This window comes from Heteronotia binoei, chromosome 2 (genome assembly GCF_032191835.1).
Source record: "Heteronotia binoei isolate CCM8104 ecotype False Entrance Well chromosome 2, APGP_CSIRO_Hbin_v1, whole genome shotgun sequence".
NCBI classification, from domain to species: domain Eukaryota; kingdom Metazoa; phylum Chordata; class Lepidosauria; order Squamata; family Gekkonidae; genus Heteronotia; species Heteronotia binoei.
This window is the reverse complement of record NC_083224.1, coordinates 151152149-151178922: the sequence shown is the minus strand read 5'-3', so window position 1 is coordinate 151178922 and position 26774 is coordinate 151152149. Positions and strand designations below refer to the sequence as shown.

Sequence of the window (26774 nt, the reverse complement as noted above, 5' to 3'; positions counted from 1 at the left end):
TGAGTTTGCAGATCCAACAATGGGCCCTTGCACCCTTCCTGTTTGGGCCTCTTTTTTCCCTATGGGGATCTGGGGCACTCAGAGCTTTCCCCAAAAATGTGGCTTTGAGTCTTGTTGCTCTCCCATCATGTACCTTAGGAGTAAGGTACATTGCTGTAATGTGGTCCAATCCCCGACATAGGAGGCATGAGGAATGATCATCATTTTAGGCCATTTTAACTCGGCACTCCCCACACTTCTTAAATAGAACCATCCTACTGATTTGTAGGTGAAAGTCTTCACTGTTCTCTGTGGAAAAACCTCATTTTATTTCTGAGGCCCCATGAAATGGCACCTTAGGAGCACGTCCTCTCCTCACAGCAGCAAGAAGAGAACTGAGGGAAGGAGTGCTTGCCCCACCTGTCATGTGACCTTTCGGTTGAGAAAATGGACCTCCACTGACAGAGGGGAGGGGGAAGCACTCCAGAGCCTAGAAGCTTCTTCTGAAAAGCTTGGAAGTTCTTTTCTGCGGCTGGGGATGTGTGCCTGCACAGAAACCGCAACGATTAATTGCACCACTTAATGTGTCAGGTCAATATGTATGCTTCTTTCAGGTTAGTTCCAGATTTCTATAATCACTGGTTATTGAGTGTCCCATTTTGCTGATTGTACTGACTCACTATGTGTAATCTGCCCTGAGAGAAAGGTGGACTATAAAGAATGTAAATAAAAATATTAAAATGTTGAAATTAACATGGTTAATTCAACAGTACTTATCTGTCTCATCTCCTTCACCTCACCCCAGGTCAACAGATTTTAGGAGCTCATAAAAACACAATCATAGCTGATGTACTTGTCTCCTGCAACCTTGGAGCATATACAATAAGGGATCAATAATTTTAAGCATGAATCCTTAAAATATTGACATTATAAAAACAAATATGGGCTTGGCAGATCTCCCTTCTTATTTCACCCTCTCTCCCAATACTGTAGTGTATCTTGTTCACTAGAGTTCACTGACTGGTACAGAATTTCAGAATGAGCAGCAGGCTTCTTGAAGGAAGAGGAAAGTGGGGCAAGGTCCACAATGCCAAATCCTTCCATGCACTTATCTACAAGGTCCAACTCAGGTTCACTTCAGTAAACCTCTCATCCAGACTGAACAACAGAGATGTGTGTAGTTACCTGACGAAGATACAGCTTAAGGACATTGCTTATATCATGTGCATAGAGTTCTGATAACTCTACCAAGTCCTTTCCATTTTCAAATGCTTGGCAAAGCTTTTCAACCCTTGATTTGGCTCCATTCACACGATAGATACCCTTAAATACAACAGAAAAAGTTGTAAACAACTGCAGAACTAAAATGTTACTTGCAAATAATTTTAGAGATTATGTAAAGGTACAATCTCTCTAATTTCAATTAATATTTACCTTTACATTAAGGGCTCTGCTTTCAATTTCAGAGGTACACTTCTTGATTATGAAGGGAATGCCGTCAGGGGTATTTTTGGCAGCTTGATTAAACTCTACTCCAAATAAATGAAGTCTCCCATGAAGTTTTTTGTGGCCACATTGAATAGCCAAAGTCTCCAAGCATTTTTTATGACAGGCAAGAGAACACTAGAAGAAAACAAACAAATGAATTTACATTCCAAACATTTTCAACTTGGGAGCAGGGAAGTAATTTCTATTAATGAAACAATCACATCGGCTTGCCCCCTAAAAGTTTTCAAAATGGGCAGATAATTGTTCAAATCTTTTGGATTCTGGAGGTTCTGAAACCTGGGAAGGACCAAAGTATTCTTCAAGGCCACTAGCATTAGTAAAAAGAGGCCCACTTATGCTCAGGTGGCCTTAACAAGTTAAGGAAGTAGGATTTGGAACACTATCCAATTTATCACAGCATTTCACACTGTATGTTGTCTTCTACATTTCATGACTTTCTCCCCTTAGATAGGGAGAGTGGCAGTTTAACCAGAATACTACATTTTGGCAAACTGATAGTCCATAGATGCATCTCATAAGCAGAGGTGTATAAATAGTAACATATATATTGTACAGTTTGGCCTCTAACTTAATGAATCTCAACAGTTCTCTTTTTGTCCCTCATACATCCAAACTGGCAAGGGGAAAAGATGTCACACTCATTGGAAAGGGGAACTTAAGTACCATTCTACTTAGCTATCAAGAACATGGCTAACAAAAGAGTAACCATCTTAGTGGTTACCACACAAAACCCTCCCCAAAGCACCTTACAGCAGGAGACAGAAAAAAAGAGTATGTCATATTACTGCCTAGTTTCATATCTGGCTGCAGCAATGAAGAGTCCAAAAACAACAAAGCCTTCTCGAATTCCTACCTCCTCACATTCTGCACCATGGAATACCACCAGACTGTCACATTCTCTACATTTAGATGGAGCCCTCAGCTTCCTCAATTTGTGTGTTTGAGCTGCCTTGGACAGAACAGTGTTTCTAAAAGGTCCAGGTGAATTGGCAATTTCTGTTGCAAGATCATTTAAACCTTGGAAGAAAAAGTTCATCTATTACTTTCTTCATAAATTACAAAAAACACTACAGCAAGAAAAATACATTTTTCTTCATACACTGACATTTGTAGGGAACTACTGTAAATTTACTAATCAAGATCCAACCTGAACAGCTCATTTACAAAGACAGTAAATGCTCTAAATCCAAACTGAATTATTTCCAACATTTTGTAGCTGTTGACATCCAGATTCAAGAATTACTGTGATACACTGGTTTCATTTCTCCCAATAGTAAAAGGCAGAAAGGGAGAGAGTAACACAGCAGAAATATGACAGACAAGGACATCATTCAACCAGAAGAGTTATTTCATCTTCTTAGGAAACAGGATGATCCTGACTGGCCTTTCTGTGTCTAGCATTTCCACTTTCTATTAGTGGATCACTGTTCTTGGAAGAAAGTATTATATATAACCATAGGCTCTGTGTTTGTGTGAGCCTTTTCATTCTCTGGAAACATGCTTGATAGGCAGGGGCAATGTTTATCAGTAGTCAGGCCAGGCAAGCAGATTAGGGAGACAGTAGAGGCTACTGCTTCCTACTCACACACCTCACAATAAACAGCCAGTTCTCCTCCCTTGCAGAATACAAAGACAGGTGTTTTGCTTGCACATGCAGGCATGCACAGGTGCAGAAACTGGGGTAAGGTAATGAAAGCAGCAGACTAGTCTTTGCCTCCTGTGACAGGTCCCACCTTGCTTCCCCTCTCCCCCGGGAAAGGAGTACCATTCACAAACATGCCAATTGATATATCTCCCTGTCTTCACTTTGCTAGTGATAATATTAATTGCTTATAAAACAGAAAAATTCTCCCCATACTACATGATATTTGGGGAGGGATATTATATTTTGAGATGGGGAAACATTTTTCATACAGAAACCCCACCTGCACTCTGAAGTGGACAACAGAAGGACTATATATTCTATTCTTGAATTTCATCTGAATGCAATCACCTTGACAATACTAAGAAAGAAAATTGCTGTGCTCAATGCGGAGCACAGTAAGCAGTGTCTGTCTGCCATGAGGCAGAGCCAAAAAACAGGGGGAAGAGGGAAAGGTACCTCTCCCTATAGGAATTGCAAAGAAATGGCAACAATGCCTGCTTGGAGAAGGAGCTTCTTCCCAGAGGTAGAGATTGCACCTCTGAAGGACCACTGGAGAGCTGTAAACTTTTCAGTGACACAAGAGAACATTTATATGCAAGGTCAATCTTGTATTAAAATATTTCAATGGAAATTTGAAAAGTCTATATACATGCTTCCCAATGCATCATTGCAAATCTCAACTCACATGCTTAGGAATAACACTGTAATCCTGAGTAGGTGGGTGACTGTAGATGGAGAAAACTGGGAGGACAAAACATCCCTGAAAAAGTTCCTTCTCCCACCCTCACCATTATCATTACCTAACCTATGCATTTCACGCTCACACACATTTTTGGCTTTGACACTTTGTCAACATATTACTTGAGCCGAAGAGAAATGTACTGCTTTCCACTTTGGTAAACAGATGTTTTCCTGATACATTAGCATTATTGCTCAGCGCCTAGACCTTATTTTTTCCCTAAGTTACAGAACAGATCTAGTCTCTACTATAGTTCCAGTTTAACAATAAGCTGTTACTTTGATCTGACAAGACAACATTCCAGTTATCTCATCAGCCTGCCCTCTGACAAAATCCAACAAGGGCATTCCAATATATCAAGCACTTACAAAACTTCTTATGACAGATTTTGAGTTCAGCTTAGAATGTAGTGCCATTACCACAGTCTGAAGGAGAGGGTGGTTCTCTCTCATCAAGATCATCAGCAGATGACATGGTACCAGTAGACGGTGTTCGAGGAAGCCTCCTTTTAAAGTCTCCTATGAAAGACAGAAGGCATTTTCAAACTTCTCCAGAGCCTGACTATTCACTGCCTCTCAATAATGGATTCTGGATGAAGCGTGTAATCACTGCCAAGATGCATTCATGTTTAAAGACCAGTATCACTTCAGAGGTATCTGTACCTGGACTTGCAGATGGAGAGTCCACAGATCGTGACTCACTGCTTCCTCCTGCACTTTCAGAGTCACTGCACATTCCTCCACTTTGGTTACCAACAGACCAGGACCTAAATGGTGGTGGTCCCCTTGCAACTTAAGGGGGAAAAAAAGGAAGTATGTCTCATAACTGCAGCATTCTATTCAGATTCAAACAGCTACCAAATTTGTGGTAGCTAAAGTACACCGGCTTGCATCTACCAAAAGATTTTCTTTTGTGCTAGTAGAAGTGCAAGTGGAAGTGTTAAGAAAACTCATGTTAACCCTTTGAAGTAAGGTAAAACACAGCAGATTCTAAACTACTTTTCCTCTTACACTATAAGATACAGGGAGGAAAGTACTAGGTATTGTACAAGGCCTTGCAGAAGTTAAACTGTGCTAACATTTCCACTTGCACATTGCTGAATGAAAGACACTCTTTTGAATTACAAACAAAGGATGCCTCCAGTTTTAACACCAAGTCTAGAAAGTGCTAAGTATTAGCTACCTTTCCTATTTATCTGCATGAGACACTATTTGTGGCTTGCTTTCAATGAAGGCAGATAATTCTGCTGCACTGGGTACTGAATCAGATTTGTGGCAGAATCATCTACTGTATTTCAATACTGAATGGAATGAAATAATTAAGGCAATATGTAATGCAGAGATGCAGCATGTAGACTCTTGTGGATGTATATTCTGAGTTTAGTAGAAACATACAATAAATTATGAAAGACTCACACAAGAATTCTTTTATGGCTTGCTAGTGTGCACGGGTACCCAGTTTACAGATTATTGTATGAAGACATCAAGTCACATGAACTAACCACATAAAAATAGCCATATATAAAGTTGAAATGTGATTTTATAAATACATTCAAATGAGTTGGCTAAAATGTTAAACACCAAGCTGTGTTACTGATGAACAAACAGCTCAACATTTTTCACATCTGCAGCCTGACTCATTCATTTTTGGGCACAAGTTTTTTTAAAATGAAACAAGATTATTTATTCTGCTTTTTTCTAATGTTTTGCTAAAACAGCTACAAATAAAAACCCAAATACAGATAGCCAGAATTAAAAGATACGATAGTATATGTATCTACTAGGGGAGTGTAAGCCGCTCTGAGTCTGATTCAGAGAGAAGGGCAGGGTATAAATCTGCAATCTTCTTCTTCAACCCAGTGTCAATGAGGCAGCAGTGAAAAAGAACCAACCAATGTCACACCACAGAATCACAGCAGGGTTTAAAAAACATTTTTTTGGCAGAAGCAAGGGTAGTAGAAGCCCAGCAGAACGCTCAAAAGTGCAGGGTGGGCAGGCCCTTTTGCTAGCCCACTTGAACCATGGCCAGCCCAGTACACAGAAGCCCAGTAATGTTTTGTTTTCTTCCAAAGCCAAGGCCAAACCCAGAGAAACCTTATACACCATTTCCCCAACAAAATTCCACAAAAATAAAGCAGGAGTCAACGTTGCACTTTTAAGACCAACCAAGTTTTATTGAGAACTCTCTAAGCACTCTTCATCAGACGAGGGGATCAGGTATTGTGATCCCCTCGTCCGATGAAGTGTGCTTAGAGAGCACATGAAAGCTTATGTTCTCAATAAAACTTGGTTGGTCTTAAAGGTGCAGCTTGACTCCTGCTTTGTTCAACTGCTTCAGACCAACATGGCTGACCTCTTGGATCTATCCACAAAAATAACTGCAAGCCTAGCCACAAAACCAGAAGGAATTAATCCCCTCTCCCCTACTTCCAGGTCCAAACAACAAGTAACAAAAACCACCAAACTGAAAGCCACAAAACCAGAAGGAACTAAAACCTAAGAATAAAACTAAAGGGAACAAAAAAAGGGCTTGAAACCCTTGGCTTCGTGCCCCGCCCCCATCCACCAAGTCCAAAGAACAACAAACAGTAAAATAAGAAACTTCTTTTAAAATGTTCAGTCAAACCAGCCGCTGTCTTCACTCTTCTATAGGCTGGCAGGATCTGATGCAAAGTCTACAGCAGGCAGCTGAGTCAGGCTCAGAGCAGCAGCTGAAGCCATAGTCAGTGCACACTCTCCAAACATCTGTCAGCAATGGAGTCTAGCTCAGCCAGACCTTTGCTTTTATGCCAGTTTGGTGTGGTGGTTAACTGTGCACACTCTTATCTGGGAGAACCGGGCTTGATTCTCCACTCCTCCATTTACAGCTTCTGGAATTGTCTTGGGTTAGCCATAGCTACTGTAGGAGTTGTCCTTGAAAGGGCAGCTGCAGTGAGAACCCTCTCAGCCCCACCCACCTCAAAGGGTGTTTGTTGTGGTGGGAGAAGATGTAGGAGATTAAAAGCTGCTCTGAGTCTCTGATTCAGAGAGAAGGGTGGGGTATAAATCTGCATTCTTCTTCATCTTCACCCATGCACAGAAGAATTCCAAAAAAGAACACACTTCTGTGATTCTCTAGCAATGTTCCCTGTAACCTGAAATCCTATTTGCCAAATTGCCATTGCTCCTTCCCCTCTCCCTCCTGTTCTCTGGGAAATGGGTGGGGAACAAGATAGTTACTTAGTTGGAATTCAACATTTGAAGCCAACAACCCTGCAAGCTGCAAACCTGTAACGCAATGCCATTTGCAAAAATAATGCAAAGATTGGATCTAAAATACTACAGTTTCCCGCCCCCCCTGTGCTTTTGCCATTGGGCTGTAGAGATATCTCTTCCCCCAACTTCCTATTGCCCTGGAAACCAGAGCAAAAGGAGGGAAAGAGCCCTAGAGGAGAACTGAAAGTTAACTTTGTTTAACTTTAAACCTCTCCACCACCAGCTATTCAGTATAATCTAATATACCCAAAAAATTAGATTTTATTTATTATCAGCTATACTAGTAGTTGATCAGATTCTCTGATCTGTATTTGGCTTAAAAACATACCTGGAAAATAGTGGTAAGGTCTGCTCAGATACAGCTGAATGCACACCCCTAATATCTACTTGATACACAGCTGAATGATTGATAGATTTGCCAAAGACAGCCATGAAAACTAGAAGCCTATTTAAAACTTACCAGATATATCGGTGCTGCTAGAAGATCTTTTTTCTCCGATCTTTTGGGAGCGGCAATAGGATGGGCTTCCAATGTCTTCTATTGCATGAGTAGGAAAGTCTCCTGAACACTGGGATAAGTTTCCTTGGGATGCATGTGCATGGTTTGATCGTTTACTGAAAATCCTTTCAAAGAGAAAAGGCAGTTCTTAGAAAATGTGAACTTGCAATATTTTCAGCTAAAAGTGAAATTACATTTTCCCCTTCCCTTCCCACTTTAAATCCTTGGGCTTCAGGCTACATTCTAGCCATGTTTATTATGTCATTAGACCCATTCAACTCTATGGGACCTGAAATAGATGCTTCACAACTTACTGAAAGCACACCTGAACAAAGGCTATTTCTATTGTCAAAATATTATTATTTCCCCTTCCAGTATACAAATTAACCGCAACAGTTGTAAAAGTCTGCATCCAAATGAAAAGCAGAATAGAGCTTGTGCAGTGGAACACTTCCCACATCCTGTTCAACATATTTACTCCTGGTTATATGGCTGAAATGCTCAGCAAAAGCAGGGATCTATGAGAAATCAATAAAATTAGTTTACAGTCAAGAGTTCAAGAACTCAGCTTTGAGCTTGCTGTCTATTGTTAGCTCTAGGCAGGGCTTTTTGGGTACAAAAAGCCCAATAGGAACTCATTTGCTATTTGGCCATACCCCCTGATGTCACCATTGTTTCACACAGGGTTTTTTTGGTAGAAAAAGCCCAGCAGGAACTCATTGGCATGTAAGGCCACACCCCCGATACCAAGTCAGTTGGAACTGTGTTCCTGATAAAAAAAAGCCCTGGCTCTAGGCTTAATTTCTTTTTAAAGTATCCTCTGAAAAAAATTGAATTTTCTCTTGAGATACAGAATCAGAACCAAATGAATATTTTTACAAGCCTCCCAAATGACTTAACATTGACAATGTCTTTATTACTTTGTTGTAGTGGATAAGTATTGGAAGAATTCATCATTATATGGAACTTTGACAGACACATGCAAATTATCCAGTCTAACAAGGGAAGCTTTCAAATTCCTTGTTTCCAAAACATTTCTTTTGATTTTCTTTTGTGTGAATCAGTAACATGGGCTGTATCCACTTTCAACCTTGAAAAGCCTGCAGAGACTTCTTGCTAGCTAGCATGGATACAAAAAACTGGGCGTAATTTAATTAGAATTGGTTATCTTTCTGACAAGAAAAGATATATTTAGGTAATATTTTGCTTAGTTATGCTCTGAATACACATTCCTAATTTCAACAACTAAATTATGAAAATGACAGTCTGGTAGGTAGAAAGTTATACAACAGACAAGAAAAGATTTCAGTAAAACATTCAATACTCCACCTCCTTTTGCTCTTGAACCATTCTACTAGACGGAAGGTATATGGAAAAAGGTTAGAGGGAAAGAAGGTGAATCACCAAGGATTCACTGCCCATGGCCACTAGCCTACATTAATCTACCAAAAGTCTCTTCCCAATGGGAACTCCAAAGCAGGAACATGGATGCCTGCCTAATCAAACTCTCTTCTCAAACTTATGTGCATGAGCAACACCAGGCAACAATGGAAATGTGGCTACCCTATTATGTTAAAGAGTATTATCTACCCACCAATTGGCTTTCATATTACAGACCCAAGGTTCTTAACCTGTGGTCCATGGGCCTGTAGATACTGTTTCACTCCAAACAAGTATAGGGTAGCCCAGGATGCTACTGTATGTGGTCAGGTAGCATACGGTTATCATTTCCATCATGTTATGATGACAAGAATAGATTCCTGTTGATAGGAATTGAAGAAAATATGTCCTGCCATTATGATTATACATATCTGTTTATATTGCATCATGGTGAATGTTATGTGCATTTTTCTGGGGAAGGGGTCCACAGCTTTCATCAAACTCCCTCAGAGGGGTCTGACACCCCCAAAAGGCTAAAAATCACTGTTATAGATGAAAATACTCATTGAGTTTGCAGTTTTGGGCAGTATCTTTACTATTATGCCAAGATTTAATGATGGGAGGGGTGGGGAGAATAATACAGCATCACTGGGAAACAGGAAAAAAGAGCAGGCATTCTAGGAAAAAACAGGCAGATATGAGACAGAGAGAGACCAAGGGGAGAGAACGGACAGAGAAAGAAGTGACACACATGGCTAGGAGATACAGAGATAAAGTTCAATATTGATCTCACATAACCAGCCAGAGATTTGGCTACTCTGCTTTTACTATATAAGGATTCACCTATCTGTAGGACCCATTTCCATTCATTTTCATACCATTTTGCGGGCATCTCACAAATCAACTGGACAATGCTGGATTTATTAAAATGACAAGTTCATTTAACTATTATTTTCTGTGTACATTCCTCTAGCATTTTGTTTAACTTTACTGCCAAATGAGCAAAGAAGATATCTGAGTTCTCACCCTCCAGCCTGAGAGCTCTGAGTTTCAAAGGAACCTGATTCAATGGGGACATCATCTTTTGGCAAATTCTTCACAAACTCAGAGTACTTCTGTCCTGGGTCATACAGCTTGGCACTCTCACAGAGAGACTGACAGTTAACTGGAACAGACACAACTTGGGCATGCTGCATCTGGAACAGATTAACTGTTGCCTGTGTGAAAGAAATACAGGCAAGTTTGAGAAACAGATGATAACTTTATTTAATGTTGTTCTTCCCAGTTCATGGTTCACAACAAATATTTCCAGAAGTTCAAAACCAAATTATCATGCATTTAACCTACTGTATTTAAAGATATGTTATGTCATAAATGGCTTAACTCTTAATCCCAACTACAAAAACTTTGACACTTTTTAAAAGAAAAGCAACCATATGAAAGAGTTATTTTTCTTTGAGCAACTCTCTGCTTTGTGGAAATTGTGCTAAGGAAGGAAAGAACTATGCCTTTTGAACAACTGTATTTTGTGAAAGCATCAGTTAAACAGTGAGACTATTTCCCAACCTTACTGCAAAAAATTATGAAAAGGTTTTTTGAAAAGTGTTCATGGATCTTTCCTGCTTTCATTCACCTCTGAAAAACTAATGCTGGAGAGACTCATGGGCAAAATTCCATGGGGCACAGGGGGCTGTGGTGGAGAGGGCAGTCAGGTGAAATGATTCCCTACTTCATCATGTGTACATTTCAAAATATTTGCCAGTTTCAAAACAGCTACTTGAACTATAAAGGATAAAAGGATAAGTTAGAAAGGGATGGGGGACTCTTGGGAACATTGCTGCAAGCAGTCCCATATTTAAGAGTCACAGGTGGAGGGGGCCATAGGGGTCAGAACAAGAAGCTGAAGAGGGTGGGGGCCACCCCTCTCCCTCCCCCCTCCAATGTGATTTAAATTGCATGCAGTTCCTTCTACCTTTCCTGAAGCTCAGCCTGTAGTGATCAACTCCAATTCCAAAGTTCAAAAGAAGGCTGATTTGTATCTCTGTGCTCCCTCCTCATTTCCCTGCCTTCCTGTGCCCTTCCCCAACCAGGAGCAGCAGGGCTGCCCACCTACCCATCCCCATATTTTGGAATCTGCCCGCCCACCCACACAACTTTGCTCAGAGTGCTTCAGTGGAGAACTTGCTGGTGCCACTACCTGCTTCATGTGCTGAGGTGATCGGAGTGAGGGGTCCCGAGGAGGAGGGGGGAGTCAAAGCTTGAGGAGGGGGCCCCTATAATCCACAAGGAGGCTGCAACTTCTGGGTCCCATAGGGTCCTACGGGCCTGTCTGCAAGTCAAATTGAAGTTAAGCTGCTGCTATCTTTCCCTGTTGAAGGCTAGTCAGAGCCAGTGGACCTGAGTGAGCCATGTCACTGCATCCAACACTTCAAGGCAGGAAGGCATATTATATTTTTCTTTGTATAAATGATATATTTTTCTTTGTAAACTACTTTAAGCCCCCAGTAGGGAGAAAAGCAGGGGAGAAAGGCCTTGATTTTCTGTGTTTAGAAGGTAATGCTGCCAACCTGTCCTCCTGACATGCTACTTATTACTATATTTTGATTCATGTGAGCAGCTTCAAAAGTCAAGACTTGGCTGAAGAGCAACATAAACATAGAATAAAACCAGGTGGGCAGCCGTGTTGGTCTGACGCAACGGAACGAAGTAGGAGTCCAGTAGCACTTTTTAAGACCAACAATGTTTTACTCATAATGTAAGCTTTCGCATGCATGTATGACCCCTGTATGTATTACCCTGTATGATCATATACGATAAGATATGGCTACTGACACTATTCCTCATACATTTTCCTCCCACCTCCTGTTAACATGTTGTTTTGCCCTCACTTTTTATTTCAGAACTAATCAGAGTTTGCCATGATACAGTAAAATACCCATCCTTACAGCTTTAAGTGTCAAGTCACACTGATACACAAGTTCCCGCAGCTGTGTTAAGACATCACTTTTGAGATTTTCTAGATCACTTCTCTTTTCTTCAGCTTCAGCCACACTGGCTTTGAAATGTTCATTGGCCTCTTCAGCCTGCAAGTAACCAATCATGTTGTAGGTAAGTGACGATGCTAGAATTTCCTACTCCAGTAACCCCCTAGAGAAGGCCACTTAAAAGGATTAATATAATTCAGGTAACATGTACAAGCCAACATGCTGTATGTATGCTTAAATCTTTTCAAGAACTAAAGCAAGACTGTCTTCACTGCAGTCATTTCTGAAGAGGATCCCTTACTTTTTGGAGAGCCTCTTCTTCAAGCTTCCGTTTTTTCTCTAGTTTGCTGGCATCTTTGACAATGCCCACATTGGAGTTCACATGTTCCTCCTCAGCACGAGCAGCTGATGATTTTGCCTTTTCATATTCGTCTTGCCGTTGAATATATAACAGTCTTGCTTTTCTCACTGTGGATTCCAGTTCTTGCTGTTCATTGCACAAGAAAATATCTTTATATTAGCAGCTTTCATATAGGAGCACAGAAAATTAATATGCCACTGCTGTGTTGGTCTAGCTCCTTCTACATTTTATTTTGTAACTCAATTTTAATATAAAGCATCAAACTGACTTACAGGGAGGGAGAGAAGGAGAGCATTAAGGGCAAGAAAGTGAGTATCTAAAATGTAAGTAGAGAATTTGTTATAAAAAATTAATTATAATAAAAGAAGAAATCTGTACCTAATACTTTACATTCTCTGCAAGCAAGTTCACATGGCAGCTCAGAATTTCTGCTCATGAGACAGAGTGTGTAATATATGAAGATACCAACCATTTTCTTTTGTTCTCGTTGCCAAAGCTCCTTGATCTCCTTCCTTTGTTTATCCAGTTCATTTTTTCTGCCAAGGAGTGGCTACATAAAAGAGAAACCCAGTGACTGTGCAAGTAAGTATCAATAGCTAAATATCTGTGCACACATGCGCGCACACACTGTGAACATCCAGAAAACATTTCTACTAGGAAGAAAGTTACCTGAACAAATTTATTAGTTTGGAGAGCTGCTGCTGTTTGTTGCCAAAGCTGACTGTTCTCTATATCGTTTTGAAATGCATTTATGAATATTGATTGGAATGGCATGTAATCCTATAAGCAAAAACATGCAATCTGGGTCAGAGGCACATCAGTCTAGTTCTTGAAAGTATTCTGTGGAATTCCCTCCCTTGTTTTAAGTGTAAAAGAGTTTTAAACAGACACATTTGAAAATTTCTGCACTATTACTGAATTTTCTCAAACAACCCCCATTAATAAACATGCTTAAAAAGTATGTTATGGAACTACACTGGTAAACAAACTCTCAAAATAATACCAAACAAGAATCAGAACTAGCAGTTTACACCAAGATTGCTTATACTCTGCTTATACTCTGTGTTAGTATGATCTATCAAAACGTTAAGTAAGCCAAATAAGACTCAGCAGAATTTAATTATTACATAGTTATGAATAAGAAAACAGTGAAGGAACTTTATCCCATGTAATTTCAAGCTTCAGTTAAAATAATGTTTAGGTAAAACTTAACACATTTCTCACTGACCACTCACCTGGGGTCCAATAATAGCCTTAGTAGTTTCAGCCATTTTTGCCAAGCCTTTAGCACACTCCATTTCTGTAGGAAGAAAAAATTTCACTTAGTATGAACAGAGTGAAAGCAAATAAACCCCTCTCTAGTCTTCATTTAAGACGGACACTATTTTGCCATAGTCTCTTAGACACAGGAAATGGGCAATAGTTCCATTCATTCCACTGAACAGCTAATTTAGAAATCACATTACTGACAGTCTGTAGCACACCCCTGACAACAGATTTAATTTCATCATGACAAAGCTCATTAGGTGCCAGAAAGAGCCACTCACCCAAGTTAAGCTTTTTTTCTAACCATGCAACTATGTCCTTCGTGTATTTTGACCATGCTTTAGCATAGGACAGAGCCGATTCAATGCCATTATCACTTCTTAAAAGAATGCTATCAACTTCTTCACTTCTAAAGTGCCCTGAAAATAAAGCATGAAGTGGAAAAAAGTATATTTTAGACATGATCACACCGCAACAAGAAAGATGGTAATAGCCAACTGTGAAGATTAAGGTAGCACTGATTCTCTTTAATGCCTGTTGACACTACTGAGAACTGGCAGGAGTTTTAGAACATGTTAAAGGATCGTACAATTGTTGCTTAACAAATTATACGGCCAACCAAAAGCTTCCTAACAGAAAATGTTTGAATGGATGACGTTCCTCTAACACTCCCAAACCTTTACAAGTTTCCTGTGATTTCAATTCAGAATTTATTACATGGAAACAGTAATTTCCCCTCTCTAAGCATTATGGGCTAACACAAACATGTTAATTTTAAGCTGTTTTTACACTTTATTTGCATTAATATCTACATGCCTGGAGTGCTACACAAAACATAAAATCCATCGTGCTTACCTGCCCCTTGAATGTCATCCCTTTCATGCAGTGATCCCCCAGAATCCACAGAAAGATTTTCAAAAGACTGGTATACAACAAAACAGCCTGTTAGCATTAGCTAAATATACACGTGACTAAACAAAAGTAACCCATAATGAAAGTAACACATAACAGACAGACTGACAGGTACTTGATTTTATGCTATTCTGTCATACTGACATGCAGAAGGATGGCCTGGAATGTATGAATGCCTAATACCTTCAAGCCCTTGTTAAATCTGCAACTATTGAAACAAGCAGGACATTTCAGATCTAATGTAACTTTAATGTGTGTTTCAACATTTAAAGCTTTGGTGGAACAAAGTAATGAAAGGGGGGAGGAGGGAGGGAGGGAGAGAGAGAGAGAGAGTGGGAGACAGCGCTGAACCAAGGAAGTTCACCAAGTAGTAAAGTATAGAGAGGCAACCCTGCTAGCATTCACCACTTTTAAGAAAAGATGTTCAGCATTACGTGGAACTGGAAAGTGAATGACATCAGAGCATAAAAGGCACTGGAGTAAAGTTATTATCATCATGAATACTGCAAACAACATCCAACAGCTGCCTTAAGCATAACAACCACAACAGTGTCTGGTTGCAAGCATTGTATTTTCTGGACAAATATACTGCTTTCCACAAAACAAGGTATTGAGTGAAAGGTGTGCACTTTTTCAAATGCACATTTGTTACACTTAATAAAATCCAGGGGATTAATTAGTAATTTTTTAAAAATAACTGTGTGAGCCACTTCAAGCATTCAGTTAAATGGGAAAGTGGCCTAGAAACTTTCTACATAAAATAAACACACAAAGTCCAGTTCACCCACAGTGTCCTATTTCATTATGAGTTAAGCACATTATGGATTTTTATCACCACCCACCCACACAATCCTTATCACCAATCAGAGGAGCTCTAAACATGGCAGTTTGTAAAAGGATTAGCTACTTCCCCATCAATTCTCAAGACAGCTGCCTTTGACCGTGGATAGGTGATATCACCTTCAGTATTCTGAAAAGCTGCAATGAAGACATTTTTGCTGATGATATGCATACTCAAGCCATTCTTGTTTCTATTCATCAGCTTAAGTTATGTAGTACTGTACTTCAAAAAAGTAGTGCAATGTGTGAATAGAGGGGACATCTGAATAGAAATTTCTAGCACTATTATTCTGAACTCTAATTTGTCTTTACTATACAATGCTGCAAATAGGATACCCTAAACATGCTGCAGGGTAAAGCAGAGTCTTCATCACTGGGAATGAAAGCTAAACTACTTAAACATTTGATTGAATTGATGTAGTATCAAGAGGTCAGATAATATCATACTGCAGAAGTTATGAGACTCTCTAATAGAGCATATGCCAGAGATGGTCTGTGCAAGCAAGAGCAAGCAGAGTGGGAGAAGCTGGGGATGGTTTCCACATGTGCTGCCCCTTGCACCACTTCATCTTGACATACTCTCTACTTTGTTTTAATTACATATTTAATTATATATCCCTTTACAGCAGGGATCCCCAACCCCCAGTCTACGGACCAGTACCGGTCCGTGGCCTGTTAGCAACCAGGCCACACAGAGTATCGCCACCTTGCTACCCCCCTCCATGGCATCTCCTCCTCCCTCCCTTCTTCACCATTTTAAGGCCAGGGAAGGAGTGGTGAAGCACCGCATTCCCGGGCTTTTTAAAGGCCGACACCCCCCCCCGGGCAATCAGCGGGAAAAACTGCACTGAAGGCTGGTCTCCTATGCCCCTCTGGTGCGCTCATGATCAGCGCTGGGGGCAGCAGCAGCGAGCGGCCCACTGAAAAAGTGGCACCGCCCCTGCCTCCTCCCCACTTCCTTCCCACGCCCAAGAAGAAAGTGGGGAGGACCGCTGATAGTGAGCGCATCAGAGGGGCATGGGAGCTCAGCATTCGGCACAGTTTTTCCCACCTATCAGCAGTGGGGAGGGGTCAGCCTTTAAAGAGCCCGGGAACACAGCACTTCACTGCCCATTCCTGGGCCTTAGAATTGTGAATAGCGGAGGATGGAGGAGGCTGGGGACGCAAACAGGGATTTGCCTACAGGGCGGGGGAGGCCAAATTCGGTGCTCCCACCCTGCTGGTCCTGGGGCCAGAGTGAGGCAGAGACCTTCACTCACTCCTCACTTATAGACCCCCATGGGAGGCAGGGATGGGGTGTGGAGGCAGCAAAAACCCTAGGACCCCCATTGGTCTGTGGAAAAATTGTCTTCCATAAAACTGGTCCCTGGTGCCAAAAAGGTTGGGGGGGCCACTTCTTTACTGAATTCAAAAAGCACCAATGATCAAATCTCATGTACTCCCTGAACCAAGCAACCCTTTTTTGCCCCTTGAAAGATAAACCATGGAGCAAAGCTGAACCAGGGCTCAGATGTGAAATAAAACCCCGTCTGAACTGGAAGGAGGGGATAATTTGATGCTGAGCTCTACCATTTTTAGCACCAGGAACACCATTGTTACTGTTAAATTATGTAAATTGGAATGGTTTTTAAGATATGCTGATTTTAAAATTATTGTATAACTTTTTAATGCTGATTTAGAATTACTGTATAACTTTTATTTGAATATGTTGTTAGCCGCCCTGAGCCTGCCCAGGCGGGGAGAGTGGGATATAAATAAAATTTATTATTATTATTTTTGTGTTCACATTGATGTACATCCTCCAGACACCTCCATACTTTCTCCTTTGATCTGAATCAAAGGTTTTCCTTTGAGTTAAGGGAGCCTCACAAATTGTGTTCAAATGGAACATGCCATTGTGTGGACACTCCCAAGGGGAAAAATTACCTATGGGGAAGCAGCCTCCTTCTGTTTATGGTCGGACATAATTAAAAGGAATCACACCATTGTGCTGTTCCTTCCCAACGGCATCCATAAACTATGGATCATTTGCCAAGAAGCAGGATGTTATCATACATACCAATGACATATTGTTGGTTGCACTAGATGAGCATTTCTACATTCTCAAGTGTTTCTCCACTGAAGCTACATCAGTGGCTAGATCTAGACCTAAGCCACTTGCCTATGGTGTGCGCATAAAGGTCTGTTGAAAATATAGCCCTTCTCTCAGGTTAATTTTGTGCCATTTCAAACTGATCATTAATACAGCAATAAGCAGTTCAGTGGCATTCAAAGCCACAGTTATACATACTCTGATCACATCCCCATTCTACTACTACAGTATGCTACTACTACAGTATGCTCTATGTGTGCCATTTAGAATGTCAGCATGCAGCTGCAAAACTATTGATTGGCAATTGTTCCTTGAGAACATATGGTCAATTCTGCAGGAACTCCAATGGCTGTCAATTTATTTCAAGGCACAATTTAACACGCTATGTCTTACCTTAAAATCCTTAAATTTCCAGGATTAAGGTACCCTAAGTAGTGCCTGCTTCCTTGTTAAGGTCATTGTTGGGGTCACACAGAGCAGGACAAATCTCTGAGGCAAAAATCCTAATCACTAGAGATTAGATTCCCACTGGATAAACTCCCTGCATCTATGTGTCAGGGCTATGCTTTTGAGCTTTAGGAAAGTCAATATGGTGCACTGGTTTGTGTTGGAATAGGATCTGGGTTGGCTTTCCAATTCTGCCAGGGAAGCTTGGTGGGTGACTTTGGGCAGTCATATGTTTCAGTAAGATCTGCATCACAGGATTGTTTATGAGGATAAAATGCAGGAGACATGGGAAACCCCTTTAGATCACTATCAGGGAGAAAAGCAGGGCAATTAAGTAAACAAACAGGTGCCAGGTGACAATGCTTTTTTCTTTCTTTCTAGAAAAAGACAATATTAGTTTCAGTGCTTTACTGCTGTTTAATACTCTTAGCTGCTGTTTTGCTACTTGATCATTATTCTGTATATCTGAGAACTACTAGTTTTTATTATAGCTATAGTTTTATTGTATTTTAACTGTTGTGAACTTCCATTTTGCAAGGCAAAGTGTAAGGATTTTAAATACAGCAAACCATATACATAAAACAAGCAATTGATGTAGAAATGGCCTCAAATCTTCTAAATTTTACACAAGGAGTAAACTCCTGATTTTATGATATCTGCTCTACTTTTGCTCCTGACCCAAGTACAATTTTAAATATAGAAGCAACTGAAGAGATACAGCAACATTAATATAATTTATTGTTCTACTTCCAATTTCTGGCATATTATATTATTTACAAGATTTATATTCTACCATTCTGTCCTCACAAGTGCCACCAAGATAGCTAACAATTTAAAACATATATGATAAAAATAACATTTTTATAAAATATGTATAAAGACATTAAAACAGTTGTTAAAAGACTGGTCAAAAAGGTTTTGGCATCCAACACCAAATGCCAATGCTGCTGTATAAATTTACTCCACTCCCCAAAAATTGTTTGGCCAGTTGTCAAGCAGGAAACCTTGAAAGTCTATAATGAAAGTTGTAATATTCTACATTGATTTCATATTGTGCTCTGTTAACTATGTCCCTTAAAGTCTGCTCTTGAATCAACAAACTTTTGTTTTCTGTTGTCTCTTAAGTGTCACAGACATACTTCCAACACATTCAAAAATAAAGGATAGTGGCTTTAGAAAACTCCTTCCCTGATGAGCAAATTCAAACTTCCCATGGTCCTGCTTTAATTTATTAAGAAGAAGAATTGCAGACTTATACCCCGCCCTTCTCTCTGAATCAGAGACTCAGAGAGGCTTACAATCTCCTATATCTTCTCCCCCCACAACAGACACCCTGTGAGGTGGGTGGGGCTAAGAGGGCTCTCACAGCAGCTGCCCTTTCAAGGACAACCTCTCCCAGAGCTATGGCTGACCCAAGGCCATTCCAGCAGGTATAAGTGGAGGAGTGGGGAATCAAACCCGGTTCTCCCAGATAAGAGTCCATGAACTTAACCACTACACCAAACTGGCTCTCACACATCAAACTGGCTCTCATTAAGTATATGTCCCTCTACTGCTGCTCTTTACTCAAGTATTTTCTTAGTTGTAAGGGGACAGAGAAGGAAGAAAAACAAAGGACCACTGCTATTAAACTGTGATAGAGTATTAGCTTCTCCTAACCAGAGTAAAGGTTACATACTAACAAAATTAATTACCACAATAAACACTATAATCCAATAAACCAGCTACATTTCTACTAAAATCCATACAGTCTTAGTGCATTTACTGTTTGCTACATGCCAATTAATTTCACAACTATGATTTCAAATTTTCTCTGCGGCAGCTAGATTTTTAATAATTTTCATTTTGTCAATAACCTTTATGGAAGAAGAAAGACAGGTTGCTTACCTGTAACTGTAGATCTTCGAGTGGTCATCTGTGCATTCACACCCATGGGATAATGCGCCTGCGCCGATCCCCGAATCGGTACCTGAACAGCCTGGGATTTTTCCGCGCTCGGCGCCAATGGGCATGCACAGGCGTCCCAGTACGCATGCCCACCGGCGCCAGCGTGGGGATCCCGCCAGTTCCTTCCTGACCACTGGAAGCCCCTACCGGAGGGAGACCGTCAGCAGTGGGGAAGGAGGGCGGGTAGTGTGAATGCACAGATGACCGCTCGAAGATCTACAGTTACAGGTAAGCAACCTGTCTATCTTCTTCGTGGTCTTTGTGCTTCACACCCATGGGAGATTAGCAAGCAAAGCATACCTGGAGGCGGGGAGACGGTCAACCGGAAGAAACAGCTTGCAGCACCGCAGTTCCCAACCGAGTCCTCTGCTGAGCACGCACGTCCAGCGCGTAATGCTTCATGAAGGCATGCGGAGAAGACCAGGTAGCAGCCTTGCAGACATCGGAAAGGGATGCCACCGACATCTCAGGAATGCCACCGACGTGGCCATCACTCTTGTGGAGTGCCCACGAACAGGTCCAGGTAAAGGCTTCTTCGCCAGCAAATAACAAAGTTTAATCGTCTCCGTGAGCCATTTCGAGAGACTCTGAGACGAAATCCTGGACCCTAACTTGGGAGCAGCATATGAAACAAAAAGCTGCTTGTCTTTACGAAAACCCTGTGAACGATTTAAATAAAACAGTAAAGCACGCTTAACGTCCAGCGCATGCAATCTACGTTCCTCATCCGAGGAAGGGCTAGGGTAAAACGTAGGTAACCAAACTTCTAGATTAAGGTGGAACTGAGAGACCATTTTGGGAAGAAAAGTAATGTCTGGAGCTAGGGAACCCCCAGCTTCTCGAAAAGCAAGATAGGGATAGTCACAACGCATCGCCATGAGCTCCCCAACATGACGTGCTGATGTGATGGCAACCAAAAATGCAGTCTTCCACGACAGAAGCTGTAAAGAGCACGTCGCCATTGGCTCAAATGGACGACGGGTCAGCTTGTCCAGAGCTAGAGTCAAGTCCCACAATTGTGGGGGGGACCTCGAGGGTGGATGTAGCCTGAACAACCCCTTCAAGAACCTTTTGGACTGGGGGGTGGGCAAAAACAGAGTACCCCTCCACCGAATCATGAAAGGCAGAAATCGCTGCCAGATAAACCTTGATGGAGGAGAAAACCAGGCCCTCATCCACTAAGGCCAGTAAAAATTCAAAAATTGCCGAAAGCCCCACATTGCCAGGCGGCACCGGAGAGTCAGCCAAAAACTTACTAAACTTCCGCCACTTCCTTTCATAGGAAGCACGGGTGGACGGCTTCCTACTGCTCATGAGGACTTGCTGGACCCTGTTAGAAAAACCAACTGGTTGATGAACCACGCTGTCAGCTTCAGATGCGGCACGTTGTGATGGAACACGTGCCCGCCCTGAGCCGACAGCAGGTCCGGCTCCACCGGGAACTGGTAGAAGACCCCCCTCGACAGCTGGAGCAGGATCGAGAACCAGTTCTGGCGGGGCCACCAGGGAGTCACCAGGATGCAGCAGGGCCTCTCCTGTGCTAGCTTGTTGACCACCTTCGTCAGCAGTGGCAGAAGCGGGAACATGTAAAGGAACCGACCCTCTCAAGGAAGCAGAAGCCCGTCTCCCAGAGAGGCTGGATCCGCTCCCCCTCTGGTACAGAACAGAGGGCACTTCTTGTTCTCGGCTGTGGCGAAGGCATCCAGCTGCGGGTACCCCCAAAGTTGGAACACAGGCTCTAGGAAACGCCACTGCAGTTCCCATTCGTGTGGAGAAGCCCCACCCTTGTTGAGGGAGTCCACCTGCATGTTGAGAACCCCCAGAAGATGTGTCGCCTTTACAAAAATGCCGAACTGGAGACACTCCAACCAGAGATCCGTCGCCAATGCACAGAGCCGACGAGACACTGTCCCCCCCTGCCTGTTGATATAGCACAGGGCAGTGGTATTGTCCGTAAGCAACGCCACAGTCTTTCCCGCCACCAGCGGGTGGAAAGAGCAAAGGGCAAAGTGAACCGCCAGCACTTCTAGGTAATTTATGTGACAACGAGCCAGACTCGGCGGCCACTGACCTCAGAGATCTTCCATGTGGGCCCCCCACCCCCACAGGGAAGCATCGGTAGTGATAGTCACAGTAGGGGTCGGAAGATGGAAGGGAGCTCCCTGGCAGATGTTGCTCTCCGACTCCCACCATTGTAGCGATTGAAGAGCTGCAGGCGGGATGGTGAACCTCTTTCGAGGTGAGTCTCTGAGAGGATGAAAATAGCGCAAGAACCATAGCTGAAGACCTCTCATTCGTAGTCTTGCAAAACGTAGCATGCTTGTCGTCGCCGTCATCAACCCCAGCATCCACTGAAGTTGCTGCGCTGTGCCCCACTGCCGCCTTTGAAGAAGCTGCACCAGACTGACAATGTCTTTCGCCAGTCGTCGATGTACAGAAAGACGACTCCCTGAAGACGAAGATGGGCAGCCACAACGCTCATCAGCTTCGTATACACCCGAGGAGCAGTAGACAGGCCGAACGGAATGGCTCTGAACTGGAAGTGCCGAGCACCCACTGCAAACCTGAGGAAACGCCTGAACGCCGGATGGATGCTGACGTGGAAGTAGGCATCCTTGAGGTCCAGAGTCGCCATCCAGTCCCCTTGATTGATGAGGGGCAGTATTGTTTGCAGCGTGGCCATTCTGAACTTCTGGGACAGAATAAATTTGTTCAGACTCCGGAGATCCATGATAGGTCTCAAGCCCCCGTCCCTTTTGGGGACCAGGAAGTAGCGAGAGTAAAACCTCCCGTCCTGCCTTCCAACGGAACTTCCTCTATGGCTTGTTTCTGTAGGAGGTTGCTCACCTCCGCCAGCAGAGGTGGAGAAGGGGGAGTGGTAACTACCATGGACTGATCCGGGGTCTGAACAAACTCTATTTTGTAGCCCTCTTTCACGATGGACAGAGCCCACCTGTCTGTAGAGATCAACTCCCAGGCAGGCAGGAAAGGGCATAGGCGGATGGATGTCGTCCCAGTGGGGGCGATAACGCATGCTGGAGGAAAGTCAAAGGCCCTGCTTCTGAGGGCGAGCACCCTTGGACTTGCCCATTGCTTGGGACCCATAACGGCTCCTATTGTTGCCAGAATAGGAGGGTCTATCAGATTGCGAGGGATGAGGACGCCATTGCTGCTCCGGAGAAAACTTCTGGTAGGGCTTCTTGGCCCAGGGTTTGTGCCATTGTTTTGACCTGGGAGCTTTAGAAGTGGCCTGCACGCCCAGGTTCCTAGAAGTTTTGACACTTTTGTCAAACTCCTGCAACACAGTGTCCGTTGTGGTGCTGAGCCCATCGCCTTCAAACGGCAAGTCCTCCACAAGGGTCTTAGTATCCTGGTGCAAAGCAGTCGATCTGAGCCAGGAGTGGCGCCGGATGCATACAGCAGAAGTGATGGCCTTAGCCGACGCCTCCACCATGTGCTTTGCTGCAGCCAGTTGTTGCCTGGCTACAGCAAGGCCTTCCTTTTGTAACTTCTTGGCGGCAGCCTTCTTATCCTCACTCAAGGAAGAGAGGAGGGGGGAGAGCTGTTCCCACACGGAGTACTGGTATCTAGCCATGCACGCTGCATAATTAGATACCTTCACTCCGAGTGCCCCTGCTGAATAGACCTTGCGGCCCATGCCGTCGATCTTCTTCCCTTCCTTATCCGGTGGAGAGGAGTGGACCTTATGTGCCTTAGAGGAGGAGGAGACGACCACTGAGTTCGGCCTCGGGTGGGTAAAGTGGAACTCAGCTCCCGCCTCCTGGACCCTATACATGTGGTCCAGCCTTTTGGAGGAGACCGGCGTGGATGATGGTCTCTTCCAGGGCTCCTTGACTGCCTGGAGAATCACCTTGGTGACTGGTAATGCAATGGCTGTGGATGTGTTCCTTTGCATTATATCAAACACGTTATCGTCCACAACTGGCTCCGGCTGAGTCACAGGCAGGTTGAGAGTGGCTGCAAGTCTCCTCACAAGGTCCCCATAGGACTTTAGATCCTCCGATGGTGAAATCGGAAGATCCTCAGCCATCTGGGAGACTGGCGAGGGCTCCACGTCCTGGGCTTCGCTGTCTGAGGCCAATGACGAGGATTCCTGGTGGACGGAGTGCTCCGACAAAATCAGCATCGATTCCCTCGGGGGTGACCGGATCAGCGGCGATGACTGTCAATGAGATTCGATCGGGACCATGCACCTCTCCGGGGGGATCGATACCGATGCCTTCCGGGATCGGTGCGAGACCCAAGACATACAGGAAAACTCCGACTCCTGTTCCCACTATGGAAATTCTCCTGGGTACCACTGGTACGGCGGGTAGAAAGAATACGGAGGTTGCCACCTATGCTGCTCCCATGGTGGTATCGGGAAACGGCGAGGTGCAGGGAGGGGTTCCACCTCTCATCTCTCTCAGGACCTCATCGGTGTAGCCTGGGCTATCGGTGCCGAAACTTCTACCTCCGATGCCGATCCGCTCGCGCTGAGCCGACACAATCCAGATGAAGAAGATCGCTGGGTCAAATCGATCTCACGCTCATGCTCCGACGTCGACTGATGTGGCTGAGTCAGTGGGCTGTGGCGCGGGGAAGCCAGGATCTTCCTCGGTGGTGCTGAGGTCACCAGAGCCGAAGCGTCGATCGAAGGCGAAGGAGTGCGGGGTCGCTTCCGCTTTTCCTTCGATTTTGCCTTCTTGGGTACTCGGGTCCCCGAGTCGTCCCGGCACTTTTTAGCGGGCGTGTCCACCGAACCCTCATGGGAACGCTTTGTGGAGCCGCGCTCTTCCGGCAACTCGGACAGAGTTAGAGTCGGAGCCACATCAGCTGATGTGATCTCCTGGGCCGGGGTATCCGCCATCTTCAGTGCCGATGAGGTCGATGCCAATCCCTGTGGGCAAAGTGCCGATTCGGTCAACGCTGCCGACAGTCGGGCCGCTCGGTTTTTCCTCGTTTGTTTGGAGAAGCGAAGGCAGTGTGCGCAGGCCTCCACGCGATGCGCTTCTCCCAAGCAAAGCAAACACAAGGAATGGCCGTCTGGGGGGCAATCTTTTTCCCGCAGGCACGGCAGCGCTTGAAAAACCCCCAGCAACTGTCCATAGACGGCAGTCGCCAAAAAACCCGCTCAGAGTCCTCTGAGGGGAAAAAAACTGGGGGAAACAACGGAAGGAGACCCCCGAAGGGTAATCCGACAAACACACACAGAAAAACTTTTTTTTTTCTCTAACTAACTATCTTATCTATCTATCTACACTAAGAAAAACAATAAACGGGCTAAATACAAGAGAAGGCAAAGCCAAAATTCTCACCAACCAGGGAACACGAAAGGTAAACCTCTCAGCGCAGCGGTCAGAAAGGAACTGGCGGGATCCCCGCGCTGGCGCCGGTGGGCATGCGTACTGGGACGCCTGCGCATGCCCATTGGCACCGAGCGCGGAAAAATCCCGGGCTTTTCAGGTACCGATTCGGGGATCGGCGCAGGCGCATTATCCCATGGGTGTGAAGCACAGAGACCACGAAGAAGATAAAATGTTATTTGTAACATTAACCTTTTAAAAACATGGTTTGAATTTAGATTGCAAGAACATACTCATCCTACCTGACTCTGTCGAGATACAGGAAGACCCAATGCTGAGCCATTGTCGACATCTCCCATAAGGAAGTCTGAAACTCTGCCATGTAAACCAGAAAAAAACCACACTTACATATTGCCTTGTTACATAGGAATGTCTACCATACTCATAGATTAAAAAAACAAAATGGTATCCAGAGTCCACTTCAAAACTTTTAAAAAGTTCTATCTTCCTTCTATACTTAGAGTAGAACTATTATTTGGTATTGGTACAGACAAAGATGCTTCAGAAGTGAACATGCTTTCCTAAAGACTGACTGAACAGGATAGTGCTCCTCTTATTAGCAGTAGAAAAATCATGAGACTCCTTTAGTACTGCTTTGGAAAATGAACAGAGATCTCACATAGTTTCAAAAAGCCAGCTGCCTCAGCTACTATTCTGAAACTTCAAGTTGCAGCAGTTTCTGGGCAGTTCAGTATAGGTCAGTGAGAGAACCCTCCACTCCCCTACAGCTAGTTGCCACCCTGCCTGAGCCAAGCTGCTGCCTGCAACTCGAGAGCCTCTGGAATTGCGGGCACCAATCAGCTGTAGGGAGGAGGGAGGCCCCTCTGATCGCCATACAACCTTTGCTGTTGTAACTCCAGAGGATCTCAAGTCACAGACAGATCAAATGAGATGTGATTATCGGCTATAAGTCAGCATTCCCTGAACTGAACTACATGCAGACATTATGTCAGAGCACTAAAGTTCCTAAACACTCCAGGGCCTGATTTGGCTTTACCTTTTCCCAAGGCAAACTGGTCAGAAGGGCCCTATGTGCTGGAGTAAATAAGGCCCCCTATGGCCATTTTGGCTCACCAGGGAAGGCTGAAGCAACTCCTCCTCTTGCCTATCAGCCAAATCAGGCCCAGCATGCTTGGGAACATCCAATGTAACGTCTGCCTGTAAGTCAGGTTGGGATGTCACATCTAACAGCATCAAGCTTTGGGGGAAGTGCATCATGTTGCCCACCACACCCAATGATTCTGGGGCCCCATGTTTGACATTTGCCCAATGCCTTAGATCAGTAAGACAACTCTGGCCCCATGCATCTTGTTTACAGATGTGGTCTGGAAGTTTCAGTGCTCTAAATCCCCAAATGTGCACAAGCATGATCCAGATCAAGACTGTGGTACACTGGGAGATGTGACTAAAGCTTTTCCCTTGACTGTTTTTATCTCAGGGGACCATTATTTGCTCCTTTGGGAGTATGCATCACTATCCTAAGATTTCTCAATAGAGTAAGTACTGGCTCCCTGAAATTGTCTCAGGACAGAAGAACAGCATGTGGGGTTGAGC

General features: G+C 43.6%; 1 protein-coding gene across 1 annotated transcript in view; it reads right to left on the bottom strand.

Annotated features, from left to right (window-relative positions):
- The window catches only part of ARHGAP29 (Rho GTPase activating protein 29), a 98810-nt gene that overhangs the window by 10861 nt on the left and 61175 nt on the right, over positions 1 to 26774 (bottom strand). The window contains exons 5-19 of the mRNA XM_060232233.1: positions 25463 to 25535; positions 14472 to 14538; positions 13898 to 14035; positions 13586 to 13650; positions 13020 to 13130; positions 12820 to 12900; positions 12291 to 12476; positions 11951 to 12088; positions 10032 to 10222; positions 7587 to 7750; positions 4535 to 4663; positions 4292 to 4390; positions 2342 to 2505; positions 1414 to 1602; positions 1165 to 1302 (exon numbers count right to left, since the gene is read on the bottom strand). Of these exons, the coding sequence (XP_060088216.1) occupies positions 1165 to 1302; positions 1414 to 1602; positions 2342 to 2505; positions 4292 to 4390; positions 4535 to 4663; positions 7587 to 7750; positions 10032 to 10222; positions 11951 to 12088; positions 12291 to 12476; positions 12820 to 12900; positions 13020 to 13130; positions 13586 to 13650; positions 13898 to 14035; positions 14472 to 14538; positions 25463 to 25535 (1933 nt within the window). The remainder of the gene's footprint in view (positions 1 to 1164; positions 1303 to 1413; positions 1603 to 2341; positions 2506 to 4291; positions 4391 to 4534; positions 4664 to 7586; positions 7751 to 10031; positions 10223 to 11950; positions 12089 to 12290; positions 12477 to 12819; positions 12901 to 13019; positions 13131 to 13585; positions 13651 to 13897; positions 14036 to 14471; positions 14539 to 25462; positions 25536 to 26774) is intronic.